The following is an 11,820-nucleotide window of genomic DNA, read 5'->3' as shown; positions in this document are numbered from 1 at the left end:
AAACACTGCTCCCCACAGCCCTCACATATACGTGTCTGCATGCACAGCAATGTGGGATGTTCCTGCAAGATTCTAGAAATCTCAGCCCACAGAGCTGAAAAAAACATCCACCACTTCCTACCCTGTTCCCCAAAGGTGCTGCAGACATTACAGCTGAATCCTCTGATGTGCATTTCTCATGTACAGGAACCTTCCTGGGAGGAAGTTTTTGGCGGAGATGATGCAAACCAATCCACAGTATGGGGAGAAAAGAGATGGCAAAAGTACCCCCAGATATGCCTGGCGTGATGGGAGGACTGGGGTGATGGGACACAGTGTGGTGGTGGGACATGGGGTGGAACCAGGAGCAGTGGTGGTGGAACAGGGTGGGGGGACGACCTGAGTGTCAGTGGTGATAGCGATGATGATAGGACCTGGAGTGTTGGTGGGAAGATCTGGGTAGTGAGACTCAGGTGCTGGTGTCGTTGGGATATGAGGTGGGTTCTTGAGTGCTGGTGGTGGGACCAGGGTGATGATGGAAAGATATGGGGTGGTAGCAGGACCCAAGTGATGGTGGGACATGGGTTGGAACTTTGGAGCAGTGGTGGTGGTGGTACATGAGGTAGAACTTGGAGCAGTGGTGGTAGCACTATAGTGATAGTGAGACAGCTGGGGTAGTGGAGGGAACCTGGGGTAGTAGTGGACCCACCTGCTGCTCGCTACTGCTTTGGTGGCCCCGGCATTACAGATCTCCAGACTGGGCTTGCAAACAGGCTGATGGCCTGGGAAAAGAAACAGCTGCTGCCCTCCCGAAAAGCAGGGGAGGGGCTTCCTGGGGGCTAAATAGCTGTGGGGCAGGGAAGCCCTGGGGAGGTTTTGAGCTCCTCTTGGTGCAGCTGTGTGTGTTGCCTTGGGAAGGAGTGACACCTGACAAAACTGGATGTTTTATCTGCTGGGGCTGCAGCCAAAAACCAGCGCACGTGATGAGGAAAGTGATGAGATGCTGAACATGAGTGGCGGACACGATGGTTTCTGCGGAGTACTGCAGTGTGGATGTTGGGCTTCCCTCCTGCATGGGGAGTGACAAGAAACCCTACAGTACTGCCTCAAACGCCACCTGGTGACAGCTCCCAACCCAGGGACACCACTGGGACCAGCAATGGAACGTGTCACAGCTCCATAAACCAGGGCTTCCCCCAACGTCTGCAGTCCCACTGAGCCAGTGAGCACATTGTGCCAATGGCAATCATACTCTGCTGGAATGCCCCAGTAAGCAGCCTTTCCTCGGGAAACTTGGAAAGGTTGGAAGGGTTCCTTCCAACTCAAACAGTTCTATGATTCTATGAAACACACAGCTCAGCTCTGTGCTTTAACCCCGTTCCTAGATGGTGCGTAGGCTGAGGAGCGCTCGCCCACCAAAACGTTTGCCCACTAGGTGGTGCCCAACGCTCACTAGTGGCCATAGCCGGCATGGGGACGAGCTTGGGCTGGGGACGAAATTAGACAAATGGCAGCCATAGTGACAGAAATGCCTTTATTTCTTCAGAAGCACGATGAGGTTGGAGGGCTTTTCTCCCCACGGTTTTCCTTGGAAACAATGCTATCCTACACCGCCGAGAGGGTGCTGCATCACCCTGACACTTTTGAGGGCACTCCTCAGAAGGATCCCTGGCCATGGGGATACCCTCTGACCAACTCATCCTCTTCAGCGCTGTCGCTGTGGCTGCCCCACTGCCCCTCATAAGACTGGCTGCTGTCGGCGCTCCAGGGGTCAGCGTGGGCTGCGTGGGGCTGCAGGGGGCTGCCCACCCCACTGAGGCCATACAGCGCCCGCTCATGCAGGCGCAGCCGGTCGGCATGCCTCACCTGCTCCACCTGCCTGGAGTGCTCCAGCTCTGTCAGGCCCCCCATCCTTTGCCCTCCATGCAGGTGGGCAAAGCCTCCTGTCACCTTGCTGCCCCTAGTGTTCTGGGCCTGGGGGTAGGCGCTGCCCCACACCCAGGGGTCCCTTGGCACATCTGGGGACTTTCCCATGGCATTTCTTTTGTCCCCATTATAGGCTCTACTGGGAGCTGGCCTGGCCACCCCCAACACTCCAGGTGCTGGTGCTGCCCCTGGCCAAACCCTAGCCCGGTGCCCCTCTGGGGCCACAATTCCCTCCACGGTGTTGGGTGCTGGTGCCACCTCTGGCCTCGCTGCTTGTCCAAGCCTGGCTGATTCTGGTCGCATCCTGGCCCTGTGCCTCTCTGAGGTTACTGTTTTTCCCACCATACTGGGTACTGGTGCTACTTCTTGCTGAGCCCTGCTCCTGTGCCTCTCTGGGGCTGCTGTCTCCACTGTGCCAGGTGCTGATGCCACCTCTGGCTGGGTCCTGATCCCATGCCCCTCTGAGACCACCATTCCTCCCACCACACCAGGTGCTGGTGCCACCTCTTGTTGGGCCCTAGCCCTCTGTCTCTCTGGGCCTGCTGTCCCAACCTCCCTGCTCTCTCCTTGCCCTGCAGTGGCCCTCTGGCTCCCTTTCCCAAATGGTGTGCTGGCAGCAGTGCTGCAGTCCCCCGTAGTCAGCCCTGAGGAGGCTGTACCTCTGGCACCCTGAGTTGTCATGGTAGCAGGAAGGCTATGCTTCCTCACTGGCCTCTGCCCGCTTCTCCCCTTGCCACTTTGGCCACCGACTGCCATGGTGACAGTGGCATCATCACCAGTTCTCTCCCGAGGGCTAGGGACCCCCAGATCTTGTCCACTGTGGATGGCAGTGGCACCATCCCCACTGTTTCCCACAGAAGGGTGGCCCCCAGGCCTGCTGGCAGCACTGTCCCCGTGATGCAGGGTGGCCATGGTGGCTGATTCCTCAGGGTATCCCTGAGGCTTGGCCGTCACTGCCGTAGGGATGACATTGGCCTCTCTGGTAGCACCAGCGCTGCCCACACTGCTGTCATTCTCACCCACTTGAATGTTGGCTCTTCCAATGAAAATCTTCACCTCATCTTCTGGAGAGATATGTGTTTCACCGTCCTGCCCCTGGGTGATGGTGACAGCATCTACATCAGGGATGTATGCAAACTCATCTATGCCTTCTGCATCCACATGGACATCTTCCTTCTTGGTGACAGAAGTGATGGCAGAGTCTCCCGTCCCCATGGTGCCCGCTTGCCCTTGGTCGGGAGCAGTGGCATGGCTGCCGTCCTCACCCCAAACCCCTTCAGAATCGGTGGCCCTCTCCCTCCCTGCTGTCACAGCCCCATCCACCAGGACACCCAGTGTAACACCGTTACCACCAATGCCATCTCCATGAGGTCCACCGGGGCGGGTGCTTTGGGGGAGGCCATCTTCGCCATCGATGATCTCCCCCAGCAACATCGAACCCATGTCACCGCTGCCTTCCACACTGGTCAAGGTGGGATACACACCATTGCTGTCACCAATACTGGGGCGCAGAGCACGGCCTTCCCCTTTGCTTGCTGGAGTGATGTGGCTGTGGGGCTTGGGGCCGTCTTTGTCCTCCGGCACACGGCTGCTTCCAATACCTTGCCCCGGGGCCTCCCCATCCACCTTACCCAGCCAGCGGCCATGGATTGTGCCTTGGTGGTCACCTTCTTCTTTCTGTGGGGGCATGGGGAGGGTGAACACAGGGCAACAGGAACACCCCAGCATCCCATGCTGTGCACCCATCCTGCTCACCTTGACCTGTGTCTGGTTTCTCCGCGTGAAGAAGGAGTACATGTACTTGAATACATAGAAGCCGTGTTTGGTGTTGCAACCTTTCAGCAGTATCTTGGGTGAAAGAAAAAAAAAATTATTTCCTTCCATCACTTACGTGCCCAGTGTGTCTCCATCCCATCTCAGTCAAGTCCTGCTTTTCTCCCTTTCCACACCCATTTTAGTGGAATGTGATCTACCTGGTGCTGTCCAGGGCAGTTTCCTCTTGCCCTGGCTGGAGGTGGCACCTGCAGGCAGGAAAGTATCAGCATTAGATGAGTATTCAGTGGGGTAACAAATGAAGTAATCAATGGGGTATATAATGGAATATTCCAATAGGTTAACTGGCATGTTAGTTAATAAAGTATTAGATGAAGTATTTGATGGGTAGTTAATAGGGTAGTTAATAGAGAAGCTACTGGGATATGTAACAGTTTACTTGATGGGTCAGTTAACAGGGTATTAGATGGGGTTTTCAATGGGGTAGTCAACAAGATATTTGATGGGGATAATTAAGGGAGTATTTGAGGGGGTAGTATATGGGGTATTTGATGGGGTTATTGATTGGAGTATGGGTATTTGATGGAGTAGTCAATGGGATATTTGACAGGAGTGTTCAATGGGGTGTTGAGTAAGATAGTTAATGGGATATTTGATGGAATATTCCATGGGATGTTAGATGGGGTATTTGACTGAGCAGTTAATAAGGTAGCTGGAGTGTTGAATGAGATATTCTGTGGAGTATTAGATGGGATATTGAAAGGGGTATTCAATGGGATAGTTAATAAAGTAGTTAGTGGGATAATTAATGGGATGTTGCATGGCATATATGATGGGACAGTTAATGGGGTAGTTAATGGAGTATTTTACAGAATAGTTGATGGGGTATTAGATGGGACATTGGATGAGCTATTCAAAGGGACAGTTAATAGAGAAGTTAATGGGGTGTTGAATGGGGTAGTTAGGAGGGCAGTTAATGGGGTACAGGACAGAGTGGTTGATGGAGCAGTTAGCAGGACATTAGATGGGCTATTCAATGGGGCATTGGAAGGGGCATTCCCGGAGGCAGTGCCATACTCACCGGCGTGGGCAGCACGGTGCCCAGCAGGCAGAGGCAGAGGCAGAAGAGGGCTGCGCGCATCCTGGCTGGCTCCTGGGGGCACAGCGTGACCCGCTGTGAGGTGCAGCCCTGTGCTGAGGACTGAGGGCAGGGGGGAGGGAGGTTACCTGTGCTGCTTGGAGCCCAGTTCTGCAGGCGATGCTGGGGGCTCTGCACCCTGTGCCGAAATTTAAAGTTGCCCAGGAGTGCCCAGAGCCAATCAGCTCCAGCCCAGGGCCATTTGTCAAGGTCCGCGGGTGCCGGGGGGGAGTAATTTCCATCTAAAAATGTGCCTGTGGTGGCAGGCAGCTATCAAATGTTCCACCTGGCCGCACAAACAGAAAGCATGATGTATAAATATCTGCCCCAGGGCCACAATTGCTTGATAATTAGTGCGGCACCCAGCCAGTCCTGCTGCTGTGGGGACAGGGCCATGGGAATGCCGGGGCTGACGTGGGGACCAGGCCCTGACGTTGGCAGCCACCCCAGGGTCTTATTGGTGCATTTGTGGTTGCGGGTCTGGGCAGGGTGCAGTGTAGTGAGGTTATTGCCTGAGTATTGCCTTGCCTCTGCCATTGGATGCTGCATTTATCCCACTGTGCCCCAAAACCACTTTTTTGGAGAGGACCACATTGAGGTGCTTTCTGCTGGCTGGTACAAGGCAATGTGCAAAGTTCACACCCCAAACAACCAAACCCCATGGTTTGCAGGGATCCCCAAGGCGCGCACAACATGTGGTCAGAAGCAAACCAAGCCTTGTGCACGAGCTTCACTTGTTGCTTTATTGCATTTCTGCGATACATGGATGACAATACTCAGGCCAGGGCGGTGTTGTGTGTTCCACCACTCACTCACTGGCTGTAGTAGTAATCCTGCCCATAGATGTCATAGCCATGCCCCTTGTAGTAGCCGTACTCATCCTCATAGGCACGGTAGCTGTCCCCACGTGCTGGCTCCTCCTGGTCCCCATAGCTGCTCTCAGTGGGACCTTCGTCCCCACGGGCTCCCACTGTCACCTCATACTCCCACTGCTCCCCAGCTGTTGTGGCCTCAGAGTGCTGCTCATCACCCAGTGTGGTCGCCTCATCCTGTGCAGTGGTGGCAGCAGTAGTGGTGGCTTCAGCTTCCTCCTCCTCCTCTTCTTCCTCTTCCTCCTCCTCCTCCTCCTCATCATCCTCCTCCTCCTCAGCCACTGCAGTGCTGTTCCCATGGGGTGCTTCTGCCGTGGCGTTGGTGCTGGTCCCATTGACACTGACATCCTGCTCCTCTACCTCTTCCTCCTCCTCCTCTTCCTCCTCTTCCTCATCACTGTCCTCATCGCCCGAGTCACCCCGTGTGCCCTTCTGGCCCCCTTTGCAGCCCTGCAGCACACAGGGACAGGGCAATAAATAACCCAGCATCAGCCACACCTCAGGGCTCTGAATTCAGAGAGCTTACCTGATGGGTGGATGCAGCATCACCTCCCAGCCCCCCATCACTGGGGGTCAGACCCTCACCTGCTCCCTGAGTACCTGCATGGGACGGTGCCTGTGGAGTGAGGAGGAAACACAACAAGAGGCTCACACTCATCCAAAAAGCTGGGGGATGGTTCAGATGCAAGTCCCTGAATTTCTGCATGCTGGAAGCCTATACTCACCCCCCCTTCCTCCTCCTCCTCTGAGCCGTCCCCCTCTTCCTCCGAGGAGTCACTGCCCTACGTGAAGGGAGAGTAGAGCCATTGCCATCAGTATCATGGGCATCACAGCCTCAGCCCAGCGGGGGCTTTTTGAGGCAATATCCCTGCACATGAGACTGGGACCCACGGAACCCAATTGGACCCACCTTGTAGCGATGCAGCGGTGGGTAGGCGTAGCGGTACAGGTAGTACCGGTGCCGGCTCTTCAGCACCTGCCAGGAGAGGAAGGGAGTCAGCCCCACAGCTTGGGGGGCCGCAATGCTCCAGCACCGTCTTGGCACAACCCTACCGCATTCTCCTCCGAGTCGCCTGCCCGGGCTCTGCGCAGCCAGCTCCTCACCGAGAAGGCAGAGGCGGTGGCCAGCAGGCAGGCAAGCAGCAGCGCCGTCCTCATGGTGCCACTGGGCCAGCACTGATTTCTTGTGGCCGCTGCCCTGTGGGTTATAAGGCAGTCGCAGCCCCCCCTCCCCGCCACAGACCGTCACCGCCCTGCCCTGGCTCTGCCCGCCCAGAAAACCCCCAAATTTTGAAGTGCACTGCTGCCAGAAGGGATGCACCACAGCACTTAATTGAGGGTCTGGCCAGGGCTGGAGGGTATAATAATGTGCTGGGCCTTGGTTAAAATAAATATTGGGAAATCTGGTTTGGGGATTGTTTTCTTTTTCTTTTTCTTTTTTTTTTCTTCTTTTTTTTTGCCACCTCCCTTTTTGGGAAATTCTGCCACTGTAAAGCAACCCCCCCCAAAAAAAAGAAAGAGTGACCTCACCACAGTCCCTTGGGTGAAAACATCGATGGAGAACAGGCTGAGAATGCAAGCAGAGGAGACTGCCTGGAGACATCTCTTTCTGCAACATGAGGAAGAGACCACATGGTCCCAACCTCCCATGGGGTGACACGGGCTGGGGATGCGCTGCTTCCCATCAGTGCAGGTCAGACCACGCTGATTTCTGTCCTTGCCTTCATCCCAACATCGGCTTGGATGTTTTGGGGAACAGCTCATGCCGTTCCCACATCTGAGTGGGGCAGAGAAGTCCCCGTGGCCACCCAGAGGTCCAGTGGCCCTGGTGCCCCCAGTGACCACCCTGTTCCCATCCCCAAAGGCGCAGCTGCCCATGGTGTCCCTGCAGTCATAATTACAGGGGACGCACAGGGCTGGCCACAGCTTTCAGCCAACACTGCCTCTGGCCAGGAAAAGCCACAAAAGAAATAAAAATAAAAGGAAATATCTTTAAAAAGCAGTGCGGTTTTCCAGTGCCAGCACTGCACTCGCTGCTAAAGAGGTGAAAAATGTGGAGCTAGATGGGCAAAATGGGGATGGGCATCAACAATGGCGATGGAGATGGGAATGGAGACAAGCACAGCTTGCTGAGTTTGGAGTCTAAATTTAATTGGAGAGTGCTGCCAGGGGTGATTTTTAATGTAATTAGAGGGACGCTGGTTTAAAAAAAGAACTTTGACTCTAAAAGCGCTGATTTCACCCAAGATCCCTAAAAAAAGCTGGGGCATAATGACCGCATACCCAGTGCCTATTTTAGCTGGCAAGGCAGAGCACGGTCTGGCACCAACCAGCCCCATGTCCCTGTGGTGCCACACGTGGGGCTCGGCCCCACAGAGCGCAACCCAACACCTACAGGCTCCACAATGGGCTCATTAGGGCAGGTGATGACGAACACAGGGCCCCCCAGGAGAAGGAGGAGGAGGAAGGTGAGGAGGGCAGCCTGTGCTCTGCCCCATGGAGCCATGTCCCATCCCGGTGCTACCCAGCACGTTGCAGTGTGTGGTGGGTATTTTTGCAGCATGGTGAGGCGGTGCCATCTCCCTGCAGCTATGCTGGCAGGAAACCTCAGCACCAAAAATAAGCACAGCAAACACAGGCAGGAGCGCACGGTGCTTGGCTAAATGCATCAGGCCATAGGTATGAGCATCTGACTTGGCTCCTTGCATCAATTCAATCTGTGTTTCATGCCATTTCCCACGTTACGTGGCAGGAAGACAGGTGAAGGGAATTAACGCCATGTGCAGTGCTGCAGTAGCTCCGGATCCAGCAGCAATACGGAGCTGCAAGGCATGGACAAGGAGCTGAGCATGTCAGGAAAGTGTTTTTACTAAGAGGGGTTTGGAAGTTCATGCACCACAATGAACTTCGTGTGCTGTAAATAGACTTGCTGTATCATAGGGGCTATGCTGTGCTGCAGCAGATCCCACACACATGAGAAGCGTGGGTCAGCACTGGCTCTCAGCTGGCAGAAGGCTGGTGCTGGCACAGCTCTGCTCCAGATTCAGCTCTGATACACAGAAACCTGATCCCAGACAAAGAGTCAAAGCAGTGCCTCTATCCAGCTATGCACTGAAACCACTGTTTATGTCCCCTCTGCCCAGCCATGACCCCAAGTCGCAGAGAGAAGCAGCAGCAGAGCTGCAGCATTGGGGTCTGATGGTTTTAATGTGAATCAAGGACATACACAGGATACATTTCAGCATGGAGAGATAAGTGCCGTGGACACAAAGAGGTTACAATCGAAGGCTTTCTGTACATTTCTTACAAAATATTACATGCCCCCCCCCCCCCCCAGCGTGGTATGATGTGCACCGGCATGATGCTGTGTGTTGCTCCCAGCAACAAGGGCAAAGAGAGAGTGTTGGGATGCCCCCACCTGCAGGTCAGGACTCGGGATTCCCCACAGCTAGCCCCACCACTCACTGCCCACATGGCCAGCCCTCACCCTGTCTGTCTGCAGAAGCAGAGGCTGACCCAACTCCACCACCACAAACAAATGATGCAGCAGTGCCATCAGTACCCATCCTGGCAGTCATCATCATCAAGCTCGGCAGCCTGCTTCCTGTGGTAGGCACCCGGCCGCCGCCTGCGGTTCTTCAGGCTGCGCAGTGAGCTGGCATCCCCACGGCTGGTAGCCTCCTGGGAATGCTCATCATCATCATCATCGTCCTCCTCCTCCTCCGGGGAAGCACTGTTGGTGCTCTCTGTGGATGTGCTCTCTTCACTCACTGTCTTGTCCTCCTCACCCTCACTGTCCTCCTGGCTGCCCTCTGGGGATGAGCTCTGGCTCTCAGTTGACGCACTTGGAGCATCCTCGTCAGGCTTGGAGACATCTTCCTCTGTCTCCAAGCTGTCCTCTTTGGACCTGCTCTGTTCCTCCTCAGTGTCAAGGTCAGACATTGTACTTTTGTTCTCTGCGGATGCCCGCTCCTCCCTGCTGCTGCGTCCTTCGGGTGTGCTCACTGCCTCCTCTGAACCGTCCTCTGCAGACTCCTCATCTGATGCCTCCTGTGATGGGCTGTCCCCATCCTCCTGGGATGGGCTGTCCCCACCCTCTTGGGACGGACTGTCCTCCTCTTCCCTGGATGGACTGTCCCCATCCTCCTGGGATGGACTGTCTCCATCCTCCTTGGACCTGCTGGTCTTGCTGTTCTCCTGTGAGTGGCTCTTCTCCTCACTGTCTTCCACAGAGTTGGTGTCCTCAATCTCTGGGGATTGGCTGTCTTTGTCCTCCCAGGGGCCGCCAGAGTTTCCCCGGCTGCGATGCCTGCCACCCAGGCTGTCGAAGACTGAGGGGTCGTCACCCTGCATGCCTTCACTGCCCAACCCAATGCTCTCCGCATCATCCTCTTGGCTGCTGCTGCTGCCTCCTCCCCACCTGGAGCCGCCATGGTATCGGATGTGGCGGCGAGGGGCCATTGCACTCTCACTGCTGCTGCTGCTGCTACTGTCACCATGTCCTCCAGTGTCCCCAGTGCCGTAAGCAGGCCCTTCACCCTCTTCCTTATCCTCATCAAAGGTGTCATCCCCACTGTCATCCTCCTCATCCCCAGGCCAGGCAGGCAACCCGTTGTGCTCAGCAAGGTCTCGCTCCACATGGTTCCCAATGGCCACGTCCGCATCACCGGTGTCCCATGGCCCCACGCCGGCACGGAGGTGTCCATGGTCTTCATCGCCCAGGAGAGGACCCAGTGCATTTACCACATCCCCTGGTGCTGCATCCTGTGGGCAACACAGCACACTGGGTGCCCAAGCATCACCGCATCCCTGCTGTTCCCAACCACAGCCCCACAGTGCTTCCCAGCTCACCCCTTGGGCTTGGATGAGGGGAGTACAAGGCAGAGGGACGGCCCTCCTTAGCCATGGGCAGGCATGACTTTGGTCTTTAACAACTTGTCATCTCGTACAGATACAAGTACATGGAGGCTTTGAGCTCAGGGAAGCCCAGGCCACAGCAGTTTGGAGCACAGAAACTCCTATTTTTTATTAGTATGAGCACAGCATGGCATATCAGGTTAGCAGAAATGGCATGAACTGAAGCCCCTCCAGTTCTAATGGCCCAAAGCAGTTGCCAAAGCTGGGCAAAGCTCCCAGACCCACAGCACTGCTCCCCATCGACACCTCATAACGAACACCCTACGTCCATGGGCACACCACCTTACCTCAGGCTCTTGGGACACGGAGAGATGGCCAGGCACCTACACACAAAGAGAAAACCTTGGGTCAGTTTGGGCCAGAGCCAGCATGTCTGAGAGGAGAACCAACTGGATTCGGAGCAGAATCAGCTGGTTTCAGGGCTATGCTGGGTACTTACAGGGTGGGCGCGGGCTGCAGCCCACAGCAGCAACATCAGCAGCACAACCTTCATCCTGCAGCTGAGGTGTAGAAGCGTGTGGTGCTCGTGCTGCCGTCCCGGCACGGCTGCCTGGCATTTAACTGCTGCCCGGGGCCATGGACAGCCAATGGCACTGGGGCCAGGCACGGAGGTGTCAGCGGGAAACGGCCTCCCACGCTTCCTCCGGCGGGACGCCAGCCCCAAAAACAGCTGCTGGTGGGGGGGGGGGGGGGGAGGGTGTTGAGCAGCCAGCCCGGCCCTGTGTTTTCCTTGCTAAATTTACCCCCTCAGTGCACACTTCCAGGCGTGACGTGCAGGAAATGAGGCACCCACACTGGACCCCGGCCCTCGGATGTATAGTGTGGGGCAGGGGGAGGGAACAGCAATAGGCACAGGTCCTTATGGGCATACAGTGTGTGGATGTACCAGCGGATGGATACATCCAGCAGTCACTCCAGGGTCCCCTGTGGCAAAGGACTGGGACCAGGACCATGCCCATGTCCCTGGAGTGTTACGTGCATTTTCTGTATCACACCATTACACCCCTCCTCCTCCTCCATCTCACCCTGCAGATGAGGTGGGATGTGTTTTCCTCTTGACCTGTGACCAAATTATACCCCTGGCCCCCACCAGATGTGAACATATATCACCAGCCTTATTTTAGGCGCCTTGAACAATTACCACCTGCTGTTGTTTGGCTCTTGGCGTCTGGCCTGCATCTAACTCAACCCCTGAAGACCCAGCGCCAGTGAACA

General features: G+C 55.7%; 3 protein-coding genes across 3 annotated transcripts; all 3 read right to left on the bottom strand.

The window, feature by feature from the left end:
- Window positions 1–1,635: 1,635 nt before the first annotated feature.
- On the bottom strand, window positions 1,636–4,819 carry LOC122157083 (ovocleidin-116-like). The gene is made up of 4 exons (XM_042812466.1): window positions 4,760–4,819; window positions 3,879–3,926; window positions 3,661–3,753; window positions 1,636–3,582 (listed from the first exon to the last, which is right to left on the bottom strand). Exons 1-4 carry the CDS (start codon window positions 4,817–4,819, stop codon window positions 1,636–1,638), a joined length of 2,148 nt encoding a protein of 715 aa, XP_042668400.1.
- Window positions 4,820–5,628: 809 nt separating this feature from the next.
- Window positions 5,629–6,846, bottom strand: LOC122157292 (integrin binding sialoprotein). The gene is made up of 5 exons (XM_042812858.1): window positions 6,742–6,846; window positions 6,599–6,664; window positions 6,414–6,470; window positions 6,215–6,304; window positions 5,629–6,138 (listed from the first exon to the last, which is right to left on the bottom strand). The coding sequence occupies exons 1-5, from the start codon at window positions 6,844–6,846 to the stop codon at window positions 5,629–5,631; spliced, it is 828 nt and encodes a 275-aa protein (XP_042668792.1).
- Window positions 6,847–9,243: 2,397 nt separating this feature from the next.
- Window positions 9,244–11,098, bottom strand: DMP1 (dentin matrix acidic phosphoprotein 1). The gene is made up of 3 exons (XM_042812789.1): window positions 11,045–11,098; window positions 10,893–10,928; window positions 9,244–10,452 (listed from the first exon to the last, which is right to left on the bottom strand). The coding sequence occupies exons 1-3, from the start codon at window positions 11,096–11,098 to the stop codon at window positions 9,244–9,246; spliced, it is 1,299 nt and encodes a 432-aa protein (XP_042668723.1).
- Between the last annotated feature and the right edge of the window lie 722 nt (window positions 11,099–11,820).

The sequence above is a fragment of the Centrocercus urophasianus genome, unplaced genomic scaffold, assembly GCF_019232065.1.
Source record: "Centrocercus urophasianus isolate 14NV4802_14NV808 unplaced genomic scaffold, USGS_Curo_1.0 seq_13, whole genome shotgun sequence".
Taxonomy (NCBI): domain Eukaryota; kingdom Metazoa; phylum Chordata; class Aves; order Galliformes; family Phasianidae; genus Centrocercus; species Centrocercus urophasianus.
This window is presented reverse-complemented; position numbering and strand designations above follow the sequence as displayed.

Excerpts from the sequence above, each read along its gene's own strand:
- DMP1 (XM_042812789.1), bottom strand. The coding sequence starts at position 11,098 with ATGAAGGTTGTGCTGCTGATGTTGCTGCTGTGGGCTGCAGCCCGCGCC. Across the intron at positions 10,929-11,044 it reads CTGCAGCCCGCGCCCACCCT|GTGCCTGGCCATCTCTCCGT; the intron begins GTAAGTACCCAG and ends CTTTGTGTGTAG. Across the intron at positions 10,453-10,892 it reads CCGTGTCCCAAGAGCCTGAG|GATGCAGCACCAGGGGATGT; the intron begins GTAAGGTGGTGT and ends TGTTGCCCACAG.
- LOC122157292 (XM_042812858.1), bottom strand. The coding sequence starts at position 6,846 with ATGAGGACGGCGCTGCTGCTTGCCTGCCTGCTGGCCACCGCCTCTGCC. Across the intron at positions 6,471-6,598 it reads CACCGCTGCATCGCTACAAG|GGCAGTGACTCCTCGGAGGA; the intron begins GTGGGTCCAATT and ends CCCTTCACGTAG. Across the intron at positions 6,305-6,413 it reads AGGAGGAGGAGGAAGGGGGG|GCACCGTCCCATGCAGGTAC; the intron begins GTGAGTATAGGC and ends CTCACTCCACAG.
- LOC122157083 (XM_042812466.1), bottom strand. The coding sequence starts at position 4,819 with ATGCGCGCAGCCCTCTTCTGCCTCTGCCTCTGCCTGCTGGGCACCGTG. Across the intron at positions 3,927-4,759 it reads GCACCGTGCTGCCCACGCCG|GTGCCACCTCCAGCCAGGGC; the intron begins GTGAGTATGGCA and ends TCCTGCCTGCAG. Across the intron at positions 3,583-3,660 it reads GAAACCAGACACAGGTCAAG|AAAGAAGAAGGTGACCACCA; the intron begins GTGAGCAGGATG and ends ATGCCCCCACAG.